General features: G+C 59.4%; 1 protein-coding gene across 2 annotated transcripts in view; it reads right to left on the reverse strand.

Moving 5' to 3' along the window:
* Nucleotides 1-5,220: 5,220 nt before the first annotated feature.
* Nucleotides 5,221-14,178, reverse strand: part of SLC37A1 (solute carrier family 37 member 1) — a 55,025-nt gene continuing 46,067 nt past the window's right edge. For both annotated transcript variants that reach the window (XM_080803141.1, XM_080803140.1), the window contains exons 17-19: nt 9,645-9,742; nt 6,559-6,623; nt 5,221-6,119 (exon numbers count right to left, since the gene is read on the reverse strand). In XM_080803141.1, the coding sequence (XP_080659267.1) occupies nt 6,104-6,119; nt 6,559-6,623; nt 9,645-9,742 (179 nt within the window). In that variant the 3' untranslated portion in view covers nt 5,221-6,103. The remainder of the gene's footprint in view (nt 6,120-6,558; nt 6,624-9,644; nt 9,743-14,178) is intronic.

Raw genomic sequence — 14,178 nt, forward strand, 5'->3', positions numbered from 1 at the left:
CACAGACACACACACAGACACGTGTGCTCACATGTGCACATGCACACACACATGCACGCACATGCATGCAAACACCCCTACACACAGACATGCGTGCTCACACATGCACGTGCACACACACCCTTACACACAGACACACATACAGACATGCATGCTCACACGTGCATGTGCACACACAACGCACACACAGACATGCACACACACATGCATGCACACACACGCATGCGCACACACACTCTTGGGCAGGAGCTGATGCTGTGATTCACCGGCAGGATCTCTCGTTCTCCAGGGAAACTTCAGTTGTGCTCGGAAGGCCTTCGGGGTGAAGGCGGTGGCCCCCCCATCAAAGGGAACCTCTGGACTTGGTGTCCGCCGCGGGAAGGTGCTCACACACCCACTGGGGCCTTGAGCAACGCCTGCATTAGGGTCCGGCCGCCTGGGGGGCAGCCCAGCTGCACCGACCCGGAGAGCCAGACTGCGGGAGCCTGGAAGGCGGTCTGCACGTCGGGCAGGGGCCAGAGCTCGGGCACTGCTGTGGAGAGGACGATGGTGCAGGGAGCAGCCCTCGTGACCCACAGACACACGGAAAGACTCGCTGAGCTCCATGCAAACCCGTGTGCTCAATAAAGCACACTTGTAAGGGCAGGGGCCCGGGACTATTTCTGGGGTGCTGGAAATACTCTATTTCTTGCTCTGGATACTGGCCCCAAGGCCGCACAATTTATCATTTGTGACCTGTCTGTGAAGGCTGCGGGGGCTCCCAGGGTCCGGCTCCGGCTCTCAGGGCAGAGAGGATGCACTTGTCTGTGGGGTCCGAGCCTATAGAGGAAACACCAGTTCCCCGGTCCTTTCAAACGGGCCTCCTGCTTCTCGTGCGTCCGCCCAAGCCCCGCTGCGTGATGTCATCGGTGCAAACCCACACAGGGTCCGTCACAACTGTTCTCAGGCATCAGGACATGTTTTGGGCAGAATGATCTGCCTGTCTTAGGCCGTTTGCTTAGTCTGACTCAGAATAATAAAACAGGAGTCTAAACTGACCCGTGTTTAATCCTGGTGGCGGCGGGTCCCAGCCCTGACTGCGAGCCGTCTGGCGCTCCCGGGAGATCACCGATAAGTAAAATCCGGTGAAAAGAGGGGAAAGCAGGTTTAGGACCACTGTGTTGGGGCCTCGGCCCGGGAGGGGGTGGGGGCGTGCACACGTACACGTGCGTGCACCGAGAGGCTGTGTGTGGGCTTGCACGGCGCTGTTCCTGCCCACTCGCCGTTCTTCGCGGTTCCCATGGGCGGAACTCGTGAAGACCCTTCGGATGGGCTGGAAATCGCAGGCCGTGGGTGCGGGCATAGGAGGGATCTGAGAATTTATGGCTTCACGGAGCTGGTCTGGACGGAGCCGCCTTCCGCTCTTGGCCAGCGTCTCCACCCCGAACGTGCCGGGAAACAGTGTGCTGTGCGACTCGGCGCGTCGGGCTCCCAGGAAGTCGGGGCAAAGTGCAGCCTCCGTGCGCGTGTCCCTCCCGCCCCCGTGCACAGCAGCCTCGATGGGCGCTTTGGTGCCAGGGGCGGTGTGGCTGGGGGGAATGAAGCCACGCGAAGGCTGGTGGGTGTGGGAGGGAGAAACCAGAGCTGCTCGTGGCCCATGTGGGACTCGGTTCTGGGGACAGCGACGGCTCGGGGGGGTCTTCCGGGGTCAGCAGACCCAGACCACGGTCCCCTGCGAGGCTTCTCAGAGGAGCGGGGACAGTGTGATGGGACACCACGCTTCCACGCCCACCGGTTTCTTCCTAATGTCTGTTTAACGAGTGAATGAATTCGCCGCTGAATAGAGGAAGTGCTAGTCTGCAGACACTTGGCTCCAGAATTTGGGGGCTAAAAGGGGCCCTGGAGCCAATCCATTAGGAAACCTTCATTTTAAATGTGAAGGGCTTGGGGGAGGAGGGCTGGGGTGTGACCACCGGGGGCCCAGGGGGGTGACGAGCTCTGAGACTTGAGAGCTGTGGTCGCACAACATCTGGGCTCCGAAAGCCACCAAAGGACACACTTTGTGGTGTTACGTGACTCTCACCTCGTCTCAAAATATACTAAGGAAGCTCTTGGGGCCAGTGCACAAGCCGCTCCTTCTGCTGGACTCGAAGCCGATCAGCGAGCCGTGTGGACGCCGCGGCCGGAGACCCTGACCCGCTTCAGGCCGTGCGCACAGGCGACCTCTCTGTGCCTCCACTCGGGGCCCATCCACCCGAAATGCCTTCGGGGGCAGGTCGCATGAGCTCTGACAGGTCACACAGTGTCTGATTCAGGCCTCAGGTTAGAACTTCAAACCGAGGCAGGGCCCTCTGGGGCATTAACAAACTGAGGTGCTGCCCAGCCCCGCCCCTGCCCTCCAGGACGACTGAGCCCGCCAGCCCCGCCCCTGCCCGCCTCCTCAGGGGTCGGCTCGGCAGGGACAGGGCTCTCTGAGGGACCCACGTGGTCCCGGGTATGAGCGTGAAGGGGATGCTCCTGCCCCGTCATGGGGCGGTCGGCTGGGACGGGGACTCACCCGCTTCCGTTTGTGACGCGTGCGGCTCCTCCCTGGTGTCCGGGGCCTGATGGAGCCCGGCTCCCTCGTCAGGAACGTGTTCCCGGGAAGGTTCCCGCGGCGTGCAGACCTCTGCTCTCGCAAGGACTCGGTGAGGTGTCCCCGCGTTAGCCAGCAGCTCTGCGCTGCAGGGGGACGGGTCTGGGGACGGGGACAGGAACAGGGCCGGCAGCCCCAAACACACAAAGGACGAGCCTTCGGTGGCCGTGACCCCACGCTGGCTGGTGAACAGTCAGGGAAGGGGGCTGACTGTCTGGAGCCTGACGGCCGGGCTTTGAAGGACCAGCTCAGAGCCTGGAGACTAACCGTCGGTGGGAGAAGGATGTGGAACATGCTGGAAAGAAAGCTCACGGGGTGGCACAGGACCTGAACTTGCTGCATGGTATCAAGGCAGGACCCCCAGGGAAGGGGAGACCGAGGGAGCACACCCCCACCTTCCTGCCACCACTGCCCCCGGACACTGGCCTGCGCAGTCAGAGGCAAGGCTAGGACCAGCCCACCCCCCCATCAGTCTCCGTTCTGTCTGGGCGGAGTGTCAGTGGGACAGCGGAGCAGGTGCTGGGGGACCGGAGCCCAGCTGCTCCCCACTTGTCCCCACGATCCCACCTCCCACCGCCCCTACCACCTCCTAGAGCCGAAGAAAGGAGTTTTAGTACCTTGAACAGGACCTTTCCCTGGGTTTTGAGCAAAGGGCCCACGTTTTCATGTAGTCTTGGCCCTGGTTGGAGAGACACAGCCTGGCAGGCCCGGGGGTGCCCCAGGAGTCAGGCCGCTGCGGTTTCTTGGGGACACTCCATGTGACACTCCGTGAGGAATTCACAGCATCCCCCGTGCACTGCACCCACAGCCTCCACGCCACGCGCCTGACCCTGGCACCCTGGTCAGCACCCCTGCCAGCACCCAGCACACGGCCACCTGCTGGGCTGGGCTCGGGGCCACTGCCGGCCACCGACTGTGAAAGTTCCCCACAGAGAGACCCGAGGAAGCATTTACAACCCCTATAGCAATTGGCACGATGTCTGTTCAAACCAACAGGCATTAAGACTCGTGTTGTTCCAGTGCATTTTTTCTAGTAATTTGTTTTACTGGGTCTCATTAGGCAGCTGGAGAGGCGGTTCTGATTTCTGACTGGGAGGGGGGAGCTCCCCGGCGCGTTACCTTGGAAGGGCTCTGCTCCTGCCCTCGCCCCTCCAGTGCCCATCACAAGCTCGCAATTCAGATGTCCTGGGCGCTCCCCCCTCCCCAGATTTGAATAGAAAATCTCTTTCCAGGTTTGAATAGGACTCCTGGAGGGCAGAGTCACATTCCCAGGAGAACAGGAGCCCGCAGGCGGCACAGCCAGCTACTAGCAGAAGGGAGTCGTCTGGGCTCAGACCGATGCCTTCTCCTTTAACAGTGAGGACGAGTCCTCCGTCCGTGGCTCCGGCGTGTCTCAGCTAAACTGCCTTACACAGAGCGGCGCGGACCCCTCGTTTTCCGATGTCGACTCCGCATCTCAAAGGCATGACGGGTTCCCCCTGCAGGCTCGGGGGGTGCAGAGTGGCCTTTTCTCTGTGGGCTGTGGAGACTAATACCCCGGCCCCCAGAGTTGGGAAAAATACTCACCCCAAAGCGTCCTGTGGCCGAACCACCCAGGCTGGTGGCTGTGCTTTAACGGGGGTTGGGGGGGCGGGCGTTGACTAAAGGCCTTTCCCCGGGAATAGGACCGAGTTCAGGCCTCAGGGAGATCCTTCCGCGGGGCAGGGAGCAGCGGGCTCCGGCGTGTCGTTAGGAAGGATTCTCTGCGTGGCCGCGAACGCACGTTTGCGTCCGGTTCTGCCCTCCCCGTGTTGTCGATGCTGAAGCTGGACGCCCGGCACAGAGGCCTCGGGGTGAGCGGGACGCTGCCGGGGCGCAGCGAACGTCGGCCCTGGGCCAGGCGGGGCGGGTGCCTAAGCCCAGGACGGGGAGGGAAGGCAAAAAGGAGCGACCCAGGCTGTGGGCGCGAGGTGAACAGCAGACACACGACCGAAGGAACCAGAGTGGCAGGGACCCCCGTGAGCGGAGCGAGCCTCGCAGGAGGAACGGCTCGGTCCGCTCCGGGCTTACAGGAACCGCACTCCAGTTACCACTCCAACTTTCCAGCGTGTAAGCGACTTGTGTTATTACACAAGCGAACCTGTCTGGGGAGGACGACGGCCCCCAGGAGAGTCCTCCTCTCTCTGGGCCTTCTCCAGAGAGCCCGGAGCGGAAGCCTCCGTGGGGACGGTGGGGAACGGGGCTGGATTCCCGCCTGTGGCGCTCTGTGCCGTGGCCCAGGCACGCAGACCGGGAAGGCGCCCACTGCCCGTGCCTGGGGAGAGGCTCCGAGAGCCTGCCCCGCTCCGTGCAATTTCTGGTGCGGCCCTGTCCTCCTGTGCCTCGAGGACAGATCTCGGAATGTCCCTTAAATTGCACGATTTTCAAAATAGCCTGACTCTGTTTGCCGGGGCCTGGGCTCAGCCCGCTCCTGAGCAGGGCGGCCGCCGCTTTGCTGGAAACGGCCCCAGCCTCCAGCCGCAGAACTCGGGACGGTGTCCGACCCTGGGCAACAAGAACACGCAGTGTGTGGAGTTCTCGCTTGCAGACAGTGGAGACAGGAGCAGACGCAATCAACATCCTGCTTGAACTGTTTTTAAAAAAGACTATTTTATTTCAAAGAGCAGATGAGTATTTTCCCGGCGACAAGTGGGACAAGTGGCCGGAGGAGGGTCAGGTGGTCTCAATAAATAAAAATGCCATTTATGTTTCTAAAACTTCTAGAACACATACCACGTCCTCAATAAATAAGCCCACACCGGTGCTACGTCACTAGAGACAGTCCTGGGTGTCTGGGTGCCCGCCCGCCCCAGCCACGTCATCCCCGAGACCCGCAGGGACAGCGGCAGCGGCAGCCTCGGAGCTCGGACCCCAGACGTGTCCGGGTGTCCCGGCCGGCACTCCTGGGGCCTCTGGACAGCTTCACGGCTGCTCGCTTCCCGCCGGCTAGAGCTCGGACCCACAGAGCAGGAGGAGATGCTGCAACAGTCCTCTGGGTGCTGGGACGGCTCTGAGTTCCGTCTTGGTGTCTGATCCAGGCATCGGCTTCCTCTGTCCTCCCAGAGGCTGGGCTCTGCGCTGGCTGCATTCGGGCACCCGCTGCGGGATCCGGTCCCCGCCGGCGCGGCACTCGCCCGCTCTCACATTCCAGACCGAGACACCTGAGACACCCCGGCTCCCGAGCAACCCCCGCCAGTCCCGAGCAGCTGCCGGGGTGCCCGCCTGTCCCGCAGTGCATCCCAGGCTCCGCTGTGGACACAGCACTTCCCGCACCTCCTCGTCGCCGTCGTGAGTCCCACGGCTCGCCCGAAATAGGACCCGGACTTCTCAGGGTGGCTTTTGTGTCTTTTCCAGGTGTGTGTGCAAAAGGCAAGGGTAAACCATTCTTTCCAACACAGGATCCTTTATTTGAACTTTTCCTTGACAGTGTGTGAAGGACAGGCCCAGCCTCCCTCCAGGGGACTTGAGGGGTCAGTGTTCCTTGAACCTGGAAGAGGACAAAAGGGCAGCTGGTGACACGGCCAGCGACGGTCACAGGCCAGACGCTGCATCTGGGCTGGATGTGCAAACCCTGCAGAGCCAGTTTTTCTCCCTCCCGGCGGGGTCTCCAAAGCCACATGGAGGGGGCAGCCCCGGGGGACAGAGGATGGAAGACAGGAGTGAGAGCAGGACACCCGCAGCCGGGACTATCTCCGTCACAAAGCTGCAGCTCCAAGACAACAAAGAAGGCAATTTCCCTGATGTTTTTCCCAGATTTTGGGGAGAGATGACCGCCACTGCCACCCCAACATTGCGAAAAATGAGCATGAATGAGACGTGCAAAGTCAGGGTCAGTGAACGAGATGTGCAAAGCCAGGGATAGCGGGTGGGTTCACCAGAGCGGCTTCTGACCTGCCGCGGGGAAGTCGGGAGCGGGGGGCACTTACAGAACTTGGTCCCCGGCCGCAGACCCCGGGCAGCTCAGCTCCTTGTGAATGAGGCGGATCAGGAACTGCACCCAAACGAAGAGGAGAGGTGGTTACTGCGGGCAGGGAGCCTGTGTCCGCAGAGGCGGCCCCGTGGGGACTCTGAGGCTCCTTCAGGACAGAAAGGACTCAGAGGCCCACGGATGCCGCGCTCCTGGAGCCAAGGCTGTCAGGACAGAGTTCAGCCTAACGTTTCTGGGATCAAGTAACGTTTAAAATGAAATGAGTCCAATCATAAGATACCCAAATCAGAAACAGAAGAAAGACAAGGTGACCCACGATGGTGGAGACACTGGGGGGGGGGTACTGGAGAGCCGTGCAGGTGACCCTGAAAGCCCAGTGAGCATCTCCTGGGCCCCGGCACCAGGAGGCTGGCCAGGTCATCTCTGGAACAGCCGCATCTTATCGGGAAGCTTCTGGGGGGGCACCTGGCTCTGCCGGGACCCTCGCTTGTGGCCTCCGGGGAGGCTGCGGGAATAAACCAGGGACAGCTCTGCGTCACCTGCCACCATTCCCTCGAGCTCCCTCCCGCTCACAGGGCTGAGTCACTTTCCAGAGCCGGACTAATGGCAAAGCAGGACACCAGCGAACGGGCTTTGTTGTTGGCGGCCGTGGGTCTGGTCTTTCTGCGCGCCGGCAGCAGCCCCACAGGAGGGCCCCGTGTGCAGGGCCTGGTTTTGGGGGTCCCCGCCTCTTCTAAGGCGGCAGATGGCCTCGGGCCCGGAGGGACGGCAGGCTGGGAGAAGCCCAGCACAGGCTGAAAACCCACGTGGCTCCGCCGGACCCGGCTCAGGTTGGAGCTCTAGGGGGCAGGGACACTTTTGTCTCTGAGGCTTGAGTTTCCAGCAGGAGCTCGAAGTCACTCGTATGCCACGAGATCAGGCTGAAAAGAACAGGTGTGTCCCCCACAGAGAAGCACGGGCCGGCTGCTCTCTTTGTCCCTCAAGTCGTGCGCATGCGCTTGGAGTGGGAATGCAGGGGGTGCGTCAGGCGCTCAGTACGGGGCTGGCGGTGACAGTGACATTTCTGCTGGGCAAGCTGGGACGCTGAGCCCCCAGCTCACCAGCATCCACCTGCTCTGTGGGAGCTGGAACCGGATCGCTGCACGTGCCACCGAAGCCCACGTGCGAAGGAGGAGCCTCTGGTTACACGACACAGATGGCGGGAGGGGAGGGGAGGGAGAGGAAGACGGAGAGGAGGGCAGAGAAGGGAGGAAGACGACGGGTGCATTATGTGACACGGAACAGTGCGGACGGGGGCTGAAGGTCAAAGGTGACGAAGTGCCTTGTCTGCAGGCGACACCAGCCGCCTGGAGCCCCCGTGACATGCGTCCGCAGGTATAAGACCACACATGTGACGGCACAGCCATCACGATCTCGTTCCCCGGACAGTCCTGCAGGGTGCCTGGATCTGACCCCGCCGGGTGACCTGCCTGGGCTGCCGAGCTCCTCAGCCTCAGACGGGCGGGGTCCAGCAGACACACGATTGATGCGTCCCGAGTTCACACCCACCCCCGCACCGCCGGCCCCCGCTGCAGGGTGGCTCATCTCCTGACACCGCTCGTCTCGCTGGGCTGGTCCAGCTTCCTTCCGGCTATTTTCTGCCTGCGGGTATGTTCACGTTCTTGTCTCTGTCCTTCTGGAGCCGAGAGACGTCGGTCTGCACGCTCTGTGGCTGCCCAGCCGGCGCCGTGCCCCACCTCCCGGTCTCTAGATCCCACCCAGGGGCTCAGAGCAGACCACCCGTGTGCGCTCCGTTCTGTGCATGGTCTCCCTCCAACCGAGCCTCCACCTCGCCGTCCAAGCTGCCCTCGGACTTGGCACTGTCTGCTCGCCGAGCTCGCCGTCTGTGCCCACGGGCTCCATTCCTCCCTAGACAGCTCTCGTGGCGTCTCGGCTGCTTGCTGTACGTCCGTCTGGTCCTCGTCTTCTCGGACCCACGAGACCGTGTTGCTGGTGAGCCGCCTGCTGGAGCCCAGCACGACACCTCCTGTCCCCTCTCCTGTCCTCTCCCCAGCGGTCCCCCCGTTCCTGAGCGGGCGACTAGCTCACAGCTCCACCCAGGACCTCGGTACTCGTCTATGCTGTCTCGATGCCGTGGGTCCTGTGGACACCCTGCCTCTCCTCGGGGCTGCTGGGCATCTAGAAGGAACGGATGTGCTCTCAGCATTGGCGAAGGAGAGTTTCCGGTCCTCGAACGGCCCTCCCTGATGGGAGTCTCACCGCCACTGAGCTGAAATGATCTGGGGATGCTGATGTAGCCAAAACTCTTGGGCACCGACAGAAACAAACGCTCCGAGAAGCAGAGTCTTCAAACCCAACAGGCCCGAGTTGAATGTTGGCACTGGATTCTGTCTGAAACCGGGAGCCCTGGAGTGTAAACTCAGAGCCTTCGTGTGATCGATGGAGCTGAGATTTCCAAATCCCCAACTTGCCCTTACTGGGATCCAAATCCCCAACTTGCCCTTACTGGGATCCGTGGCAGCTGTTTTCCGGGGAAGCGAGCGGAGGCGCGGGGCTTCCGGGCGGGGACTCTCTGCCCACCAGCCACTGTCAGGGGCGCGCTGCACGCCTCTGACTCGGGCCGGGTCCTGGCTGTCCTGCAGCACCGCCGAGTCTCGGTGCCTGTCCCCGCAGCCTCTGCTCCTCTTTCCCACCCTCTGGGTGGTGGGAGTCGGGCTGCTTCCGTACGGGGCTGCTGGACGCGGGGGCACTGGGGCGAGGGGGACTTGCCGTGCGGGAGGTGGGTCTCGGCCTGCCATCTCCTCCAGTCCCCTCGGCAGTCCTGTCTCGGGGTGCTGTTAGCATGCCCGTCCAGCCACCGTGGAAGCCGCACGACAGCCGGCGGACGACACGGCCGGGGCCCCATGCCAGGGTGTCCCTGCTCTCTGCCTCCCTACCGCCCCGCCCGAAGGTGCGCAGCACGACGTGTGCTCCGACCACGCAGAGGCAGGCCTCGCATCACGAGCACAGGCCAAGCCTCCCCGAGGCCCGCAGCTCCCCGGGAGAAGCGTCCCCAGCGTGCAGTCGACAACCAGAGAGACTCACCAGTAAGGCGCAGGCGTCCGCGAACATCAGCATGTAGAACACGTTGTTCCACCCAGACGGGGACAGGAGCCCGGCCAGCAGAGGGCCCAGGGCCGCTCCTGGGAGGGGCAAACGGACACACGTGAGCCGTGCGAGGAAGACTCCGGAAGGCGTACCCAGGCCCCGTGCGCACACAGCGCGGTGCTCAACACCTCCCGCTCCGTGAATGAAAAACGCGTTAGAACAAGCTCCTTCTCCCTCTCAGGCTGGGTGGGGTGGAAAGCCCTCGAGTACCCCGCATGGTGGGGTGTGGCTGGCACCACCAGTCTCTGGAAACAAATCTGAAAATTCGTATTGACCCTAAAACGTTCATTCTCTTGGTCCAACAATCCCAAAGAAAAACTACGGAAGAGCCCCAAATCTGATGCACGATCTGACAGACGCTCACGTACTAAGTGCGTAACTGTGTAGCGAGGCAGGAGTAAGGTGCGGCCACCGTGCCAGTGCGGATGTCCTCACTCCGAGAGCAGGGCGCTGGGCGTACACCCCGGGGCTCTCCATCTTTGGGGAACGCACACCGAATACACAGCCTGGTGAAGGACTGCGTGTCTGTAGTCTGCCCCCAAGCGGTCCGGGCAAACACGCGTATGTATGTTCTTACATGGGCGCGTGCGTGTGTTACAAATGTGTGTGCGCGTGGGAAAGGTGATGAAGCAGACGCGGGATACGGGAATTCTCCGTACCATTTCTGCAACTTCTACGTAAGTCTAAAATTATGTCAAAATGATTTTTGAGAGACTCTAAAAACGAAAGAGAGCAACTACTCCTCAAAATGCCTGAAGATACCCAAGAACGCAGCAGCAGTTTGGGTATTTACTGTCTGAAAAGCGACGGGAATAGATTACGACCCGTGCATAGGCTGGGTCATCGTTTCGGCCCGGTAAGAAGTACAAAGACTTTACGGCAAGTTATCCTGACACCTGACCCCGAGAGGCAGGAGTACGGGGTCCTTCCCACTTTGTATGCACTAATGTTGTTCCAACTGTTTATAGACAGCCCTCACTACTTTCTTACCTGAGAAGTGATCGTGTGTGTTAAGTCTCAGAGAAGCTTCCGGTAAACACAGTGGATTGCTCACCTGTGCTCACTTCTATACCTCCCAACACCAAAATATGCCACAAACAAATTTAACAAATTACGAGCCCACAAAGAGAAGGGCAGATGAGAGAAGCCGCCGTTCTTGGAGGACGGACTTTCAGGGGCACGACAAGGGCATGGGTTCCAGTCTCCTTGCTCGGAAAGAGACGGCCTGAGGACTCCTTGCTCGTAGCCAGGCCTGTCCACACACGCGAGGCAGGGGAGGGTGCCAGGCGAGGGAAGGGGGGCTGTGGGTGAGAATCTTTCATGAAGAATTATTGGATACGCCCCTCCACTCTCCTGATCCCAGGTTTCTCCTTCTCAGCATCACTCCAGGGGCCACCCCCCCCCCCCCCACTTCACAAGAGAACAGCCCCTCAGCCTTTGGAGACTGTGAGCAGAGGCACTGGGCTCGGGGATTTGGGTGGGGATGGGGCAGCGACTGAGTCGGGGAACGCGGGCAAGGCCTAGCACCTTCACTGAGCAGCCCTCCCCCCCCACAGTGATGGGAGGCTGTCCCAAGGCCCACACCCCAGCGGGCACTGGGGCTCTCCTCCTCCAGATTCCAGTCTGATCCCGTGACCGTGAAGACCAGTGGCTGATATGCCATCCCACGCACAAAGGGCTTCTAGGAAGTGCTTGGTGGCTCGGTCTTAAATACGAACATGTGAAGGGCTGGCCAGATTCATCTGGGTCTCAGGAAAGCCCAAACAAGCAGGGAGGAAGGCAACTTAGAGGAAACAAGCAAACTGGGGAGGCTAAAATGCCCAGAAAACCATAATACCCTCAGAAAATGGACAGAAAATCAAGTTGGGCCATACGATATTCTCACGTTTATACCTGAAAACTGGTATCAGCAATTACACGATTCAGTCTAACACATGCTGCATCCAAGAACGGGATGCACTAGGCTCTCCCTCTCCCACAGCACCTCACGTCCTTCCTTCCAACGAGGCGCTGCACGATGGCTCCCACAGAGAAGGGTGGCGACCAGGGCCATTCTGCCTTCAATGCCACAGTGATCAGAGAACACACCGTCAACGTTCACAAGCACGTCCACGGAGTGCGTTCCGAGATGCGTGCCCCTTGGGCACACAGAAAGATCTGGAAATTTGCCGTGAAGGAGACGGGAACTCCAGATGTGCACACTGACACCAGACTCAACCACGCTGTCTGGTCAAAGGGATAAGGAACGTTCCACACTGTGTCCGTGTGCGGCTGTCCAGGAAGTGTAACAAGATGATTCTCGAGAAAGCTCTCTACGTCGGTTATCAAAATCTCCAAAATTTCCAAAATGTGTGGAATGAGAACTAATCACTGATTGTCCAATAAAGATATAAAACTGGAAAAAAAAAAAACCCACAGAAAATGGGATGCATGAAAAGGGCAGAAAAACACTAATGAATGTTAACATTACGGCAACCAAAGACAAGGTTGGAAAGTCAAGTCAAGAACAGCTTTGAGAAAGCAGAGAAAAGAGAAAAAGACAGGAGAGAGGGAAAAAAGAAAAAAAAATGGAAGAATTAACCCAGAAAGGTTAACCTCTGATGAATCAGTTTTCCAAGAATTAAAAAGAGACAGCAATAGGGGAAACGCGTGCCCCGAAACAGAAGAGGAGGGGCCGCCAACACTGGAGGCGGGAAGGACTTCAGGCTCCGCGTTAGTAAGACAGCAGTGGGCGTCCAGCAGTGGACGGCGGCTGTCTCGATCCAGCTACACACAGGGCGGCGGGCGCCGCCAAGAGAAAATCCTCAGGGTCCTACACCGGTGCGGAAGGACAGCCCAGCTCAGGAGGAACCCTGTGCTTGCCGAGCCGCCTGCGTCTGGCAAGAGCTTGCGTTGACTGCTGTGAGACTGTCCTAGGTGCCCAGGTGTCCCTCCTCATCTAGCGAGTCCTCTCTCTCACAGCCCCCCTCCTGCGGGAGCCTGGGGCAGCAGGTGACACCAGGATGCCCCCCCGAGATCCTCCTGGGTAGCCGTGGGCGCCGCAGCAGCCGACCTTCCGAGCTTCAGCTCCCCACGTCTGGAGAGGGACCAGCGTAGGACCGCAGGTGCCTGGTGCGGGGCAGGGTCCCTGACAGGGGACAGTCACAGCGCATGTGCTCCTGGCCGGAAGGCTCGAGAAAGGTCAAGAATGTTGACGGCAGCCTGCTAACTTGTCGGGAAGAACACGCTTGCCGCTGGCTCGGTTCCCCCTGCCAGTCTGTGAGTGAGTGACCTGCTCATTTTGCCACCTTTCTTTCCTCCAGAGGATGCCGCTGGACGCTCTTCAAGCACCGTAACGAGGGGCGCCTGGGGGGCTCGGCTGGTTAAGTGTCCGACTCTTGGTTTCGGCTCAGGTCATGATCTCATGGGTCATGGGATCGAGCCCCACATTGGGCTCCCTGCTCAGCGGGGAGTCTGCTTCTCCCTCTGCTTCTCCCTCCCCCACCATGCTCTCTCTCTAATAAATAAAGTGAATCTTAAAAAAAAAAAAAAAAAAAGAGCCTCTTTAAAAAAAAAGAACCATAACAAGGCTGGTAACGCCAGACTCTTGTGTGCCTGGGGACCTGTGAGTGTTCTGCCGTTTGTACTTGGTTAAGATTCTGTCCGTCTTGAACGGGAGGGATAAACAGGGACCAGTGGCCCACAGCCACAGTGTGCCAGCAGCTGACTTTGGTGAAAACCTGAGCACGTGTTCTTTCACACGGAGGGAAAGTACTTGCAGCCAGTCCCGTGCCCGTCCTTCCTCTGCGGCCATCCGACCAGCGGACACACACCTCCACGCCCATGTCCCCCAGGTCGCGCACACTTCGGATCTGTTCATGTTTGTAAAAGGCCAAACATGGGGACCCTGTCCTCACCCTCCCACCCACGGTCCTCCCCACTTGCCGCACTCCTACCATCTGTGTGCATGCCTGGTTTGGTGGCAGAAAACATCAGTTTTTCACAGTAACAACTGTTAAGAGCTCCCTTTTCATTATCTAAACTTGTCGATAACAATTATCTGAACTGCGGCAACTGCATTCATCAAATTTCCCTTGGCTGGTTTTTATCATCAATTATTAACGTGAATTAGCAACTCTGCTGAAAGACTAACGGAGCTTTAAGTGACTCTGAGTCCTGTATTTTTCCATTCATAAAAATTATTAGCAAATCATCGAGTGCATGTGAGCACCACATTTATGACCTGAGAGATATTTCCCGTTTTGCCAAGTTAGATTTTATACACGTATTGTGTATTGGGATTAAATTTTGAATTAAGTTTCCTCTGTCAAATCAGCTAAGTAAGGGGACCTCCTGGAAGTCTTTGCTGATGTCCTCCCTGTGTCTGCAGAGAACCGCCGTGTCGCACAGCTCTTTCTTCTGGACTCTGCCATTTATAAGACTCTGATGCCCAAATCCCGTATCAACCTTTCCTTTTTTAAATTACAGTGTT

The sequence above is a fragment of the Martes martes genome, assembly GCF_963455335.1.
Source record: "Martes martes genome assembly, chromosome: 1".
NCBI classification, from domain to species: domain Eukaryota; kingdom Metazoa; phylum Chordata; class Mammalia; order Carnivora; family Mustelidae; genus Martes; species Martes martes.